We start from the raw sequence: 13,675 nt of genomic DNA, 5'->3' as shown, positions 1-13,675 counted from the left end.
AACCAGGTCAGACATAAGGGAATTGTTTACTGTGTGCGAACTCCTGGATGAGCAAGTACCTTGGGAAAAACTGCTCCATCTAAGTGTATTTCTACATTTGGAATAAACAAATCTGTGACTTGAATCACTCGGCGAATAAGCGCATCCTTATAGGTTTGATCGTGACTGACTGAGATCTCAACTATATTGAGCCTTGAATCAGGTCAGTTCAGGAAATGATCCCGTCTGATCCACCAAAAGAGTTGTTCCTCTAGAATCTTTCATGAACACTTGCCAAATGGTATCACAGCTTTTCATAACATTAAACACAACAAAATAGCTGCTTTTCTGACAGAGGATACTGAGGACATTCTTTGCTCAGTCATTATGCTCAACATAATCGACAAAACTGCACAACATCTTCATATTATACTGATTAAACAGTAAAGTGTCATCAGTCGGTCATTTGGTAAACAATAGATTTCTGTATTTACACTGAAGCGATCTGATGAACCAACAGGATTTCTAAGAAAAGGAAAATCTTTATTAAACATAAAAGCTGATGAAAATTAATTCAAATGATTTGCTCACCTTGAATTTGATAGCAGCAACATGTCTCAAAAAAAGTTGGGCTAGGACCATGTTTACCACCGTGTGGCTTACCCGCTTCCTTTTAGCGACAGTCACAAGATATCTAGGAGTTGAGGAGACCAGCTGTCCCGTTCTGAGCTGCTCAACAGTCTCTGTCATATTTTGTGTTTCACGGTATGCCAATTATGTACAACTGGTGTAAAGTCTGGACTGCAGGTCAGTCCGGCACCTGCACTCCTCTGCTATAAAGCCATGCTGTACAGTAGATTAATGCTGACACATGTACCTTTCAGCATCGATGGTGCCTTTACTGATCTGCAAGTTGTCAGTTCCAGCAGCTTTTAAACTGTGCTCTGATAACAAACTGGACAATCCCTCTCCTCTTTAGTTTGGAGGACGCAGGGTCCATGATTGCTAAACAGGATTTCAAATTCGATTAGATTATCTGACTATAGAAAAGTTTTCTGGACTCTTCTTTGCATGACAGCGCTTTAACCTCTATCTCTGGATAGAGGATAGATAGATTTGTGTTCACAGATGAAGAATTCTGGAAGCTTTACTAAGTTCATGCAGTGATTTCCATGACAGTTTTACTGGTGCCACCTGAAGGCTGATGATCATTGGCATCAAATACAGATTTTCAGCTGTGTACCTTGCACACTGAGACATCTCTGGATTCTCTGAATCTGATGACGATATTATGTACTATAGATCATTGAATAATCAAAGACTTCACACTTTTTAACATTATTTGGAGACTGCGTCACAATTTGTAGATGCAGTTTTTGGCAGATTGCTGAACCTCTGTTCATCTTTACTTCTGAAAGGCTCTGCCTCTCTAAGGTCCTCTTTTTATACCCAATCATGACACCAACCTGTTCCTAATTTGTCTATTTAGATGGAACCTGCTCCTCCTGCTGTTTATTATTTTGTGCTTCCTACCTTTACTACCGTTTTTGCCCCCTCCCAACCTTTTTGAGACGTTTTGTTGCCATCAAATTCTAAGATGAAAAAAGTTAATTTGTGCTCCTGTAACAGAGCACTAACCAAAAGAGTGTCCAGTAAACTCAAGCTCCTGGGAGTTGAGTGACTCTTTCTTTTCTGTCTGTTCCACCTGCTCACCTCTACATCCGACCCCAGAAAATGTTGTATTTTCCACATGACACCAACACAAAGCCATCAAGCAACGCTTTAAATATCACAGATGTCATCGGCATCTCCAGGCAACATTTAACATCCACAATCATCCAAGAATGCAAGACTTAATGCTGAATCAACTAGCGCTAGTTCCAAGAAAACTATACTGTTGTTTTAGCACTTCTTAAAGCAAGCTCCACAGTAATTATAACCAGCAAACAGAAACAGACAACTGCAGCGTGAAATCAGCAGTTTAGAAAGCTAGAAATCGCCTTCATTTCTGTTTATTGCAGCTCATCTACAACTTCAATCCTCCCACTCAGGTAGTCATCTCGCTCAGGTAATAACTGTTAACATAAGCACTAAAATCGCATTATCATAATCATCATCATTATCATTATTGTCCCTGGCCCCAGCACAGAAAGAGCCAGAAATAACACAGTTGTATTAATATATGCATACAATTTTCAGGCAGTTATTTGGACTGGCACAGTGTACAGTGAATCATTAAATGTAAGAATTGTTCCTCCCATTCGTTTGTTCACTTCCCTCCAGGTTTCTAAAACAACTCCTCCACAATGTCTATGCTCATTGTCTGTTTTCATGTCCTTCATTTCTTCCAACCATATCTTATTCTTATTCTTTTTATTGCCTCATCTCTTACACACTCTCTCCGTTCGCAGTGATTGATGGAGTTAAGAAACAGAACACAGAGCAACGTGTGACCAACAGTCCAAGACAACCAGCATCAGAGGGAAAAGAGAGAGGCTGCTGTGGTAGTGAGGAGGAGGAGGAGGAGGAGGAGGAAGGTGTGGATTAAACGAAAAGAGAGGTGAGAAGGAGGAAAGGAAAGAGGAAGGGAGTTGGAGGGTGTGTGTGTGTGTGAAAGAGAGGAGGGAGGACGAGGAGTGTATGAGAGAGAGAGAAGGGAGCTCAGCTGAAAGCCACAGACTTAATTCTATGCATCATTAAGCAGTCTCACTCAATGCAACATCCCCTATACATCATCCACGCTCAGTAAACACAACGATGACATTACATTAGCAACTGCAAATGAATTTTCTTTTTAGAAGGAAATTGAGAATACTCTCCTTCTCTCTCTACGTTTTACCCTCTCTGGCGCTCGCTAAGCTTGAGTGTAGGGCATAAAAGACAGGGAGATATAAACAAAATAAAAGCACAAACAATGTTTTCCTTTCCCTCCCTTGCACAGACACTCTCACTTTGTTAGACAGAACAGTGCAGAGATCTGTGCATGAATCTCTCCTTCCGAGCTCCTCTGAAATGTAGTTATAGTATGAAAGCGGCGAGATAAAATGAGCTTTTCGTTCATTCTGCTGCAGGAAATATACATTATTTCTATTCAAAGACAAAGCAGCTTTGAGAAAGCTACATAAGAGCTCTTTGTTTAATTTGTTCTCAGATAGTTACATCTTATCTAGTCCTGACATCTGTGTTAGAGTGGATATTTATGCATCACTAAATCTGCACTACAACAAATTTGTTCTTAGAGATTATACAAAAATCTATGCTCAGTAAGTGGCAAGGATAACTGCACCGAATGACATAAGTAATGTTAGCTTGCTAGTACATTTAGTCTGTGAGTAATGTGAGTATTTTGACACTTGGTGGAAATGCTAAAGCCCAGCCAGGATTCCCCACAGTCTGCTCAGCTGTGATACCTCCTCTGCTTCTTGTGCTGCAGACATTGCTGAGAGTACTGTAACAAATGATGTAAAGACACCTAATTTACATTACCCCACAAATCTTTTTCCACATAAAATAAAAGTTTCATAAATTTAATAACTAAAATGATAAAATCCTGTGCCACAGACATACCAATCATTTTAAGTTGGTACGATAAGTTTGTATAGAACTGCAATTGGCCTCATGTTACCATTTTTAAGATTCTCTTTACTTTGGGAACATAGACTGACATAAAATCTGGATGTAGCCATGGTGTTGTCACCCCGCTGATTTGTTCATTACAACCAGGACACATCAGACAGAAGTTTATCGGTCAAGCTGAATATTGCCTGATACCGATGTTAGGTTGATATATCTGTTCAATTCAATTAAGTTTTATTCATATAGCGCTAAATCACAACAAAGGTCTTCTCAAGGCACTTTAAAAGATAAAGTCTAGTTCAAGCCAATTGCGATCCAATTCATTAATATAATCATAATCCAATTTGTTAAATTCCAAATTAGTCTAATTCATACAGAGCCTATTAAAAAAACAGGAAAAAGCTGCCTTGCTAAGGAAACCAACAGATTGCATCGAAACTTCTCTCTGATCCAATCTCCCATCCTGAGCGTGCACGAGGCGTTGGTGGAAAGAAAAAACTTCTTTTTAACAGGAAGAAACTTCTGACAGAACCAGACTCGATTAGCTGGGCGTTGAGAGGACAGAAAAGAGGGGACAACAAACACCACAGCACCAGGCCAGGGATACCTGCTGAGAAAGACAAACCCAAATTAATGCCAACGGTAATGTCATATGTACATGGACATTTTTATTTTTGAATATGCAAGCTCTAGAGATCATAAGAGCAACTGCGTATGAAGCATCAAAATGCCATCCATTAGGGTGACGGTGGCACAGTAGAAAGAATGCAGGTTAGTCCTAATCATGGTCTTTTTTTCCAGCCTAACCAAATAATGTTATTACCTAAAAGTGGAAGTGATAAAGTGTACTCATGAGGTGTTGTTCTGTTGACGTTCCACTGAGGCAACCAGCAAAACAAAGTCTATTCAGGTGATGGAGATAATGTCAAGAGAAAGTAACCATGAGCCTTTTCTGACCCCAACCAAGCAGTTCCAATATCTAACTCTTACCAAGTTCTGCCACTGCCTTAAGCCATCTAAGAAGTGACTTGAAGTGTTTGATTGAGTTGTGCTGTTGATGAAATGTAACTAAGAAGTAAACAAACAGTTGTCGCATCTTGTCACATTCACATCCTATGGTGGAAAAGCTTCTGGAAAAAAGTGTCGCGTGTGATTGTGTCATCGGCTCCTCTCGATCCTCCGTGAGGAAACGTTCACTCCTGTGTGGAAACGTTTATACAAATAACATTTCCCCCCGATTTAGAGGATGCCCCTGCAGGTCGTATTTAAGGATGAGAACAAATGACCTGTTTGGTTGTTTTGATTCTTTGCATTTTTCAGCCTCGAAGCTTGCTGCTGCTGCCAGAACAACCGTGATCAGGACGCCCATTTGGATTGTGCAATCAGGCAGGGCTGCTTCGTTCATTTCAGATAGCTGTGCTGATTTCCATCTAATGATTATGAAATTTACTGTTGATACAGAGTTTTTCTTTTGTGCTTGATCATCAGTTTCACTTAAAAAAAAAAGAAGATCCAATCTTACAATATTTTGACTCTATCCACTGGTATAGTGTGTGACAGATATTTTAATCTTTCTCAACAACTAATTTGTACAGTTAGTAGCGAAGAAATGAGGAACATACTGTTGTAATAGATTCATGACTGTCTGTTGTTGGTGAACAGCCGCAAATAACTCACACGTGCACACACACACACACACACACACAGAAATTAATCTGAATGCCTTAGTAAACGTGAGAAACATAAATTAAAGAGCAATTTGAATGAATGATTGTGTTTTTATTGCACAGATTATGCCCCCTTCCCCTACACTAGCTGGGCTCTGAGGCCTGGGAAATCTATTAAGGCGGCGCCATAGATCATCCCATCCACTGTGGCGTGTATGTAGATCGGCCGGCTCATTTGAGAAATATTGAATCGGTTACAGTAAAGTAAGCCCCCGGATAGAGTCAAATGTAAAAATCCAAGCATGTGTGAGGAGCTGTCAGCGTGTGCTGTAATGACGGATGGGGCTGGCTCTCCGTTTCAGCAAGAGGTGATAAAAAGTCAAATTATGAGTATGGAGGAGAGACAAGAGAGTGTGGGGGAGGAGCACAGACAGAGAGAGACAGTTGGACCAGACCTGTCAACTGATAAGGCCAATCAATTCATTTGAGAAGGTTTAAGACAATGGAAAGTGTTATTTCCACCCAGTGACAGGGTCAGTGAGGGGTCAAGAGTATGACCTCTGACCTCACGCAAGAGAAGAGTGAGACACCAGTCCATCAGTTATTGATTCACAGTTTTACCTTCTTTCCATCAGACATGCTTAATCTTCAATGTTTTTAATTTGCAGATAAAACACTTAAATGCAAGTAAACATTTATGCTTATGAAGGAAATGTTTCTGACATGTTTATTTAGGTTTGTCATAACAAGAGAATGAAGAGGGAATAGAGCTGTGGAGCTTTAAATAAACTCGCAGCGAAGCACCAGAAACTGCCATCTAAACACTTCTGACCACACAGTATCACACACCCAACGGCACGTCCAAAGTGGCTGATTAGTCATTTCAAAACTTAGAGCTTTGCTTGGATTTTAGACATTTGATTAAAGAAAAATATAATAAAATCAGTTAATGAATCCTACAACATAAACGTTTCACCTCAGGAATGTTCATGCAGCAAATCCAAGTAAATCCAGGGGGGAAAGACAGAAGTTACCCATCACATATGTCCACTAAAGAGGTAAAAAAACTGGTGTGAAAATGTATGAACTCCTTGAGAAAGAACAACAAGGACAAACTATAGACATTTGGGTCAAAAATTCTGTTAGCATCCTCATAACCTCTGGGTTTGTCCTCACACAATCTCTCTCTGCTTTCTGTCTTACTAGCATCAAACAAGAGCCACAGACCCCGTCACAGGCCGCCCCCCACCCCCGCCAACCCTATCCACGCTCTGAAGTTGACCTGCTCTGAGGTGTGAACCTCTTTTCCCTCAGCTGAAAGAGCCCCCCGATCATTTTTATAGTCCCCATCCCTCGCTGTTTATGACTTGGCAGTTTGATTATAGCAAAAGGGGATTTGGAGAGGTAAGAGTCCTGCCGAGGCACACACACACATCAAAGAAGCTATGAGAGGAATGTGGGCATTTGTTGTTTGTTTTATCATCCAGTACCAGCACTTATCTGCTTAATCATAAAGGATTGCCTTGGGAACAAGGCAGGATAGACACTGTACTGGCCTAAGAAACCATTCTCAATACCGTAATTACTACTTGAGGGATGTGCTGGATTCATTATTTTTATGCTGTATATGGGAGCTTTACTTGAAGGGGGAGAAAAGCACATGGGTGTGTGGTGCTATCAGAGTTAAATACCTAAGTGACTCATCTACACGAGTTTACTCCTTTTCTATTGGAATAAATATGGATGCAGGATGCAAGCAGCATGTTTTCTTGAAAAAAAACATTACTGTTATGTTGTTAGCAAACTGGGATACATCCTCAGAATATTGCCAATGAGAAATGATAGCAATATAAAATATATTCAAGCAATATAAAGCATCTGTTAATTTCTTCTATTAAACATAATAAGCCTTTACTCTGACTTTACTCCACATAGCTACAAAAAGTATGGTTGACAATTCATAACTGCATCTTTAATCATTGATGAATAATAAGAAAGTATGTATTCATCCTAATAAGGAAACACAAACAGCCTAGTTAATGTTTAACAGTATGGTATTAAGCAAGCTTAAACTAAATGAAAGTATTTATGCTATTAGAAAATGATCATTGTAATGTTAAGTATATAAAAAGGACACTTATAGGGCTTCAAAATGATTATATGTTTTAACCTAAAGTCCAATATCAAAAGAACTTTAGAAAATGAAAGAAACCCCTAACATGCATATATATATATATATTGCATGTGTATATATTCTTTTGATTTTAGGTTCAAATCATGCAGATAATTCTCATATCCCTAATGTTAAGAGCTGATGGTCTCTCTATAAAATAACTTCTCATCTTAAAGCTGGATTAATGTAGTGTGAAGAAATATACAGATTTCTCAACCATATGCTTTCTATGTTTTTCTGCTTAGTTGCACAGACATATGAGTATACTGAACCCGACTGCTCTGCAGCGTAACGTAGAAACCACTTGTGTGGCAACACAACTTTAGTCATAGTCTCAAAAGGGAGTGACAATATGTTGTGGTGTTTCTGATGTATGGGACTGACTGACTTTAGAAAGGTGGTACAGGAGATCACTACACATCAGTAATTCAGTGTGACATTTAGACATACTTTTTGTATGTAAGCGTCAAAATGAACTCACTGAGGGTCACGGTATTCTAAGGTACTTAGAACAGCTCTCTCTGATGGAGACATGTGACTTTACACACTGTATATTTCATTATAAGGCCATTTTCACCTTAAAAATCTGTAGTCTGTGAGCTCGACCATAAAGAAACTTTTCAGCCACAAGTACTTTTCAACATGATACAGATGTTCCAGCAGGCATTCATGACTATTATGGACAGGTTTTGTTCTTCTCTACAGTCTTTGTTTCCAGTTAAGTTTTTATTTGTGTCATGAAATCTGCTGGTTTTATAGAATATGGTCATAAAGGCATCCTCACTCTGATATATTTTGACAGATCTAATTATGTCTAACTTCCGACTCTGTATAAAGTGTTTAACACATTTTTTCTAATGAGAATGTATGTGCTTTTGGACTGCTATAAAGAAAAGTCAAGTCAGTCTAAATTTGAATTACATTCTTTGGCCCGGTCAGTCATTCAGTTTCTCTGCCCTTCGTTTCCTCTGTGGGAGGCTGGTGTGTTGGCCTGAGTAGCTGGGAAAGTCCCGTGATTTATGGCCTTTTGCAGGCCTGACTGCCTCTCTGATGATGGAGCCAGAGGTAACGAGGACTAGTCGCTCCAATCCACTCTTCTATTTGGCAAATCCAATTTTATTCATTTGGGATTTAAGGGCACTTCTCAGCCCTCACCATCTGATTCGCAAGCTATTGGTAGATAAAATTGGAAAGATTTATCTGACTACTTTTATGTGCAATCGGGTATGTTTTTACAGGTTGAGAGATTATCACTTGGATAAGATGTTAATGATTAAGCAATTCAGAAGGAAAGAGGAGGCCCTTTATCATCTAACTCACATGGTAAACTTTCATTTCTTTATTCATTATTCTCCTTTATCTGTAGTTTTGTCGAACCTTGTAAAAGCGTTGCATGGAGTCTGTTTTTTCAGTTTGTCCAACAAGATCTGTTGTGGCTTAATATTTACCTTATGAGTCCTTGTCCTGGTTATGTGTCCCACACTGCCGTATCAACAAAAATCTAATATACTGCAAATTAAAACACATGACCATGAGACCAAAGCCCACAGTGACGGCTGAATCATTATGAGGCCCATTCTGAGGGGTTCTGCCCTTGTACCAGTCTCCATCAGAGGACCAAGCAGCTCTGACATATCAAAATCAGCCAAGCTTACATATGAAGAGGGACACACAAATGCACACACAGCACCAACAGCAGGGCAGTAACTCAAGGCCAAAGGAGGAGGCTTATTTCTATCATGGGTAAAGGTGCCAAATCACGTTGGTATGAAGGGGGCTATATAAATGCAAATTGTACTGAGAGCTATTAGTACTGGAAAAGGTTTGGATGTAAATGCCATATAGGACCAAAGTGGAGCACTCATCCAGTTCAGATTATTGGGGTTTGTGGCAAATGTGCTGCAAAAGACAAAAGAGAGAAATAGACAGAGAATGCAATTGCCTCGTGCTAAATCATGGTGAACAAGGTGGGAATTTGAGAAATTGAACGGCCTAGGTGTTTCTACGTGGTTAATGTGCGTTTAGGTTTGTTTCTTGTGTGCGTATGCATGTCTTTATGGTCATTTTGTTCAAGATGTAGAGTTTTTCTGTCTCAAGGCAGAGCACACAGTGTGAGGAGTGTGAACGAGCAAAAACGCTAAAGTATCACAGAACGAGTCCGTGCTGATTAATACCTGCTGTGCGATTGGCCTAAAATCTGTCTGACAATACGCCAAAAAACATACTCAGTGGTTGGTAATAAAGACTAGTGTACATCACCCAAGGCAGGCGAATGAAAACCGAAACAAAACGTGATCATGAAATGAAGAAATCGAACCCGGCACAGGATGCTACATAAGTGATGTTAAACAGAGGAAGTCATTACTGAGCATTGGGCTGGGAGACAATGCTATTGCAAGGTCGCCCTCTAGCTTTCACCAGCTAGACTCACAGGCCTACAACACCTACCAGTCATGACTCCACCACTCAAAACAAAAAGTTTATTCAAAAAGTTATTGTCTTCACGTCTTTGGATAAAATCAGTATTACAAAAAATGTGTGCAAAAACAGCCCTTTGAACAAAACATATAAACTATACACATGTCAATATGTGATATGATGTAAAGAAGTTAGCTCGTGTAAGACAAGCGCAGTCACAACAATAGTGCCATTAAAAAAGTAGATAAGTAATAAATAACACGTTGCATCTCTTTCTCGTTCAGAGCGTAAAGTGACTGAATTGGTCAAGTTTAAAGTGCAGCTGCAAGATTTCTCTGGATCCTGAGTTATTTCTTGTGAAATTTGATATTTCTGCAAACCCAGGTCATGCCATCCTACGAAACAAAACAGAAACAAAAAAGAGATTATGCTTCGTATTGGAGGTCAAAGTTATGAGAATTATGGTGTTTCTAAAATCTATTTGTTGCAGACGGCTGGCTTTGGTGGTCGTGATCTCTTTATAATCATAAAAGCATTGAAAGAGAAGAAGGAGAATGCAACAAATCCTTGTTTGAACCTTAACCTTATTTGACCAGGTGAGGATCAATAACTCATTTCCAATAACATGCAAAGATTAGATGTTGATAATCTGTTCAATAAAACAAGGTGCCAACTCACGCCTGGCTGTCATCAAACTGACTGAAAACACCTGACCTTAATTTCCTCATTTCAACTTAGATCTCAAAGGGATATCTAATGTTTGTGCCGAAATAAAGAAAAGATTTGCAGGGGATTCCAAAGTTTAAAGCACCACCATATATGTGGAAGATGTCATCTATGTATGTCTTAAAAAAAGGAGGAAAGAAAGCTCATGATAAGCTGCATGAACTCAGTATAGATAACTACGAGACACAAACATTTGACATGACATTAAGACAAAGCAGTGATGATGTGCTGACTGGCTCTCAAGCTGTTAGACACATAGCTGCTAAAACTCTTCAGGCATGGTTACATGCTCAGGCAGGTGTCAGGTAATATTATGGTGCTCAGCATTGCTCTCTGCTTCGGCCTGCAGTTACTTTCACACAGCTGGAGTGCTGCTGGCTTGTAAATTAACACCAGTGGAGGTAAACCGGCAAACATTTGTCAAGAGGTTGTCAGTGAGTCGACTTTACTGAGACAAATTGTATATAATTAATATTTTGAGTTCAGAAATTGACCACATAGGGAGTTGTTGCCACTCTGCAGCCCACTCAGTCTCAGCCTTTGATTAGCACATAATGCTGTGTTTGCAGACATTTACCTGCACTCCCTCAGCAGTAAGTGCTGAGCAGGCCTGCACCTGCCACATACGGTCCCGGATGGTGTGAAGGTTGAGACTCTCAGCCAGCTCTGACGCAGGACTGGCCGTCATCAGGTCCTGCTTGTTGGCGAAGATTAGCAGTGGCACTGCAGCAAGCTTTTCCTCCTCCAGTAACTCTGCAAGCTCCTAGAGGGTCAGATGCGTGTAATCAGAAACATTGGTTAACTACAATGAATATTGGCTTGCCAGCACTCACTTAATGAAAATTTTCTGTTTTGTCGCTCTCATGGAGGTCTCTAATGGCTGTCTGTGACCACTGCTCACACGAATAAAAACTATTTCTAGAATAAAATGGGAAGTTTGTGGATTGGGCCTCACCAAACTGGTCTCTTCAAACCGTTTCCTGTCTGAGCTGTCGATCACATAGATCTGTAAACAATCCAGTCATAGACATTGTTAATCTGAGCATAACGTACAGTAAGAGAAACTTCTGGTCATTTTGAGGAGCAGCTTAAGTGAACCAACCAGCACGTCAGTGTTCTCAAAATAATTCCTCCAATAAGGGCGGATTTTGCGCTGTCCTCCAATGTCCCAAACGTTCAGCTTGAATCCAGAAGACTGCATGCTCTTTATATTAAAGCCCTGTTAAAAGATAACACTTGAATGTCTGTTTGACTAGAACATAAAGAACTGAGGTGTAAAGTCCAGGTTTTCACAGTGTGTGACTAAACCAGTGTGTCTGTGTCAGTGTGGACATAATTGTACTTGTGTGGGGGTGATGTGGCTGATATCTTCAGCTGCCAGCTGTTTCAGCAGAGTGGTCTTGCCAGCGTTGTCCAATCCTAACAGCAGTAAGCGCACCTCCTGCTCCGGAGACTGCTTCAGTCTCCGAAGAATGGACAACAGGCCCTGAAAGAGGATCAAGGTGCATCTTAGAGGCGATTAAACCTCAGCAGGTCAGCAGTTAAATTAGTGTTTTCTTAATGACACGGAGCTGTGAAGCTGTAGGAGGTAAACCTTAAATAAATTCAGAGGCCAGCCTGGAAGAACGTGACAAACTCAGTCAACAGCTAGAATAATCTAGAGTTCAAGGATATAACTTTTAACTTTTAAAGTCACCTTTAAAGTCAACTTTAAAAGCACCCAGCCGTCAGCCTGGATTAGGTATCTGCACAGTGAGTGGCTTGTGCCCAAATGGTGCCAGGGAGGGCTTTGGCTAAAGCTGTTTAAGTTGCAGTGTATTTTGTTGAGGCAGAAACGCTCACTAAAACTTTGCAATCTGTACACGCATTAAAATCTCCAACAACAGAAACAAGACATTTTCTAATAATTTCAAGACATTTTGGTGCCCTAATGAACCTCTATATCTCCCCTCTGTGTGCGTTTCTTCCCTCTAACTTCAGCTATGAAAAGTTCAAGTGAAATAAATGCATGTTGTTGTGCTAGCCTTTTTTTCTCAAAGGTGAAAACGAGACACTGGAACGGGCAGACTGGAAAAACTCAACCAGGTACTTAACTGTGACAACTAATACCAGCGTAGACTCAGGATGACGTGGTTCAAGGTAATAACTGGCTTAAAACTAAACCAGTATCGTATACCATTTAGCCAGACTAACGCTCGCTAAGTTTTAATAGCAAAAAAAAAAAAAAGTGAGACGTCAAAGGTTTTAATGTCAAAGTGGCTGCTGTTGTCAATTGCATGAACTCACCATGTTTTCTTCGGGTTCTTTTGCGGCTGTTTTGCTCAGACTGAGTGGATTAACATCTTTCTCGCCACGCGTCTCGGGTAAACAGCAGTCAAGTTTCCGTTGCCGGGGAAACCGTGACGTCAGCGTAAACAACGGAGGAGGGGGGCGTGAATGCAAAGGAAACATGTCAAAATGCACGATTTAGACACCTCCTTTAAAAAAAAAGTTATTTGACTTTACGCAACAAATAAATACGTTTTTTTTCATTCAGCTATTCTTCCGCGTTATGTAAAGCGCTTTAACGTTTGATTGTGACAATAAATTCATATTTTTTTTTTCAAAAGTATGATAGGAAGTACACTTGGTAAAGTGCAATGCACGTGTGAATTTAGACAGATAGGAAATCATCTTTCTGGGACAAATTGCGAATATAATACAAACCTGCACTTTCATGATTTAAAGTGTTATTCTACGTCGTTCCTTAAGACCAATCCAATCCAACTGAACTGAGATAGGTTGACAGTTTTTGAGTTGTGTTGATTATAAAATAAATGGTTGTCAAATCTGCTGCTTCAAGAACAAAACTAAGACAAGTTAACTAAATCAGTTAATACGAAACTAATTCTCTCTGAAAAACTAAATCGGCGCTTGGTTGCTGCACGAATAATAGAATATTTTAGAGCCAATATTTCAGTTTTCATATTTCAATAATTCAGTAATATTTCCGGCCTATTCATTTTGCTTAATTTGCTTCTTTGTATGTTTGTTCTTATCCTATGACATACATTTATCAACCCTGGTCTGCACAGCTCTATGTATGTATACATTGTAAACATATATGTTTTTTAATGATACCCCCCCCAAGTTTGTT

General features: G+C 39.8%; 1 protein-coding gene across 1 annotated transcript; it reads right to left on the bottom strand.

Annotated features, from left to right (window-relative positions):
• Positions 1-9,900: 9,900 nt before the first annotated feature.
• On the bottom strand, positions 9,901-12,954 carry LOC140276927 (ADP-ribosylation factor-like protein 3). The gene is made up of 6 exons (XM_072371784.1): positions 12,826-12,954; positions 11,882-12,025; positions 11,642-11,758; positions 11,495-11,545; positions 11,117-11,302; positions 9,901-10,208 (listed from the first exon to the last, which is right to left on the bottom strand). Exons 1-6 carry the CDS (start codon positions 12,826-12,828, stop codon positions 10,161-10,163), a joined length of 549 nt encoding a protein of 182 aa, XP_072227885.1. The 5' UTR covers positions 12,829-12,954; the 3' UTR covers positions 9,901-10,160.
• Between the last annotated feature and the right edge of the window lie 721 nt (positions 12,955-13,675).

The sequence above is a fragment of the Leuresthes tenuis genome, unplaced genomic scaffold (assembly GCF_036924035.1).
Source record: "Leuresthes tenuis unplaced genomic scaffold, fLeuTen1.0.hap1 SCAF_19, whole genome shotgun sequence".
In the NCBI taxonomy this organism is placed as follows: domain Eukaryota; kingdom Metazoa; phylum Chordata; class Actinopteri; order Atheriniformes; family Atherinopsidae; genus Leuresthes; species Leuresthes tenuis.
The sequence above is the reverse complement of the archived record's forward strand: the minus strand, read 5'-3'. Positions and strand labels throughout refer to the sequence as shown.

What these genes read in the sequence shown, in the direction of transcription:
- LOC140276927 (XM_072371784.1), bottom strand. An exon ending in GCCACATCACCCCCACACAA is followed by an intron (nt 11,759 to 11,881) that starts GTACAATTATGT and finishes ATCTTTTAACAG; the next exon opens with GGCTTTAATATAAAGAGCAT. An exon ending in TTGAGAACACTGACGTGCTG is followed by an intron (nt 11,546 to 11,641) that starts GTTGGTTCACTT and finishes GATTGTTTACAG; the next exon opens with ATCTATGTGATCGACAGCTC.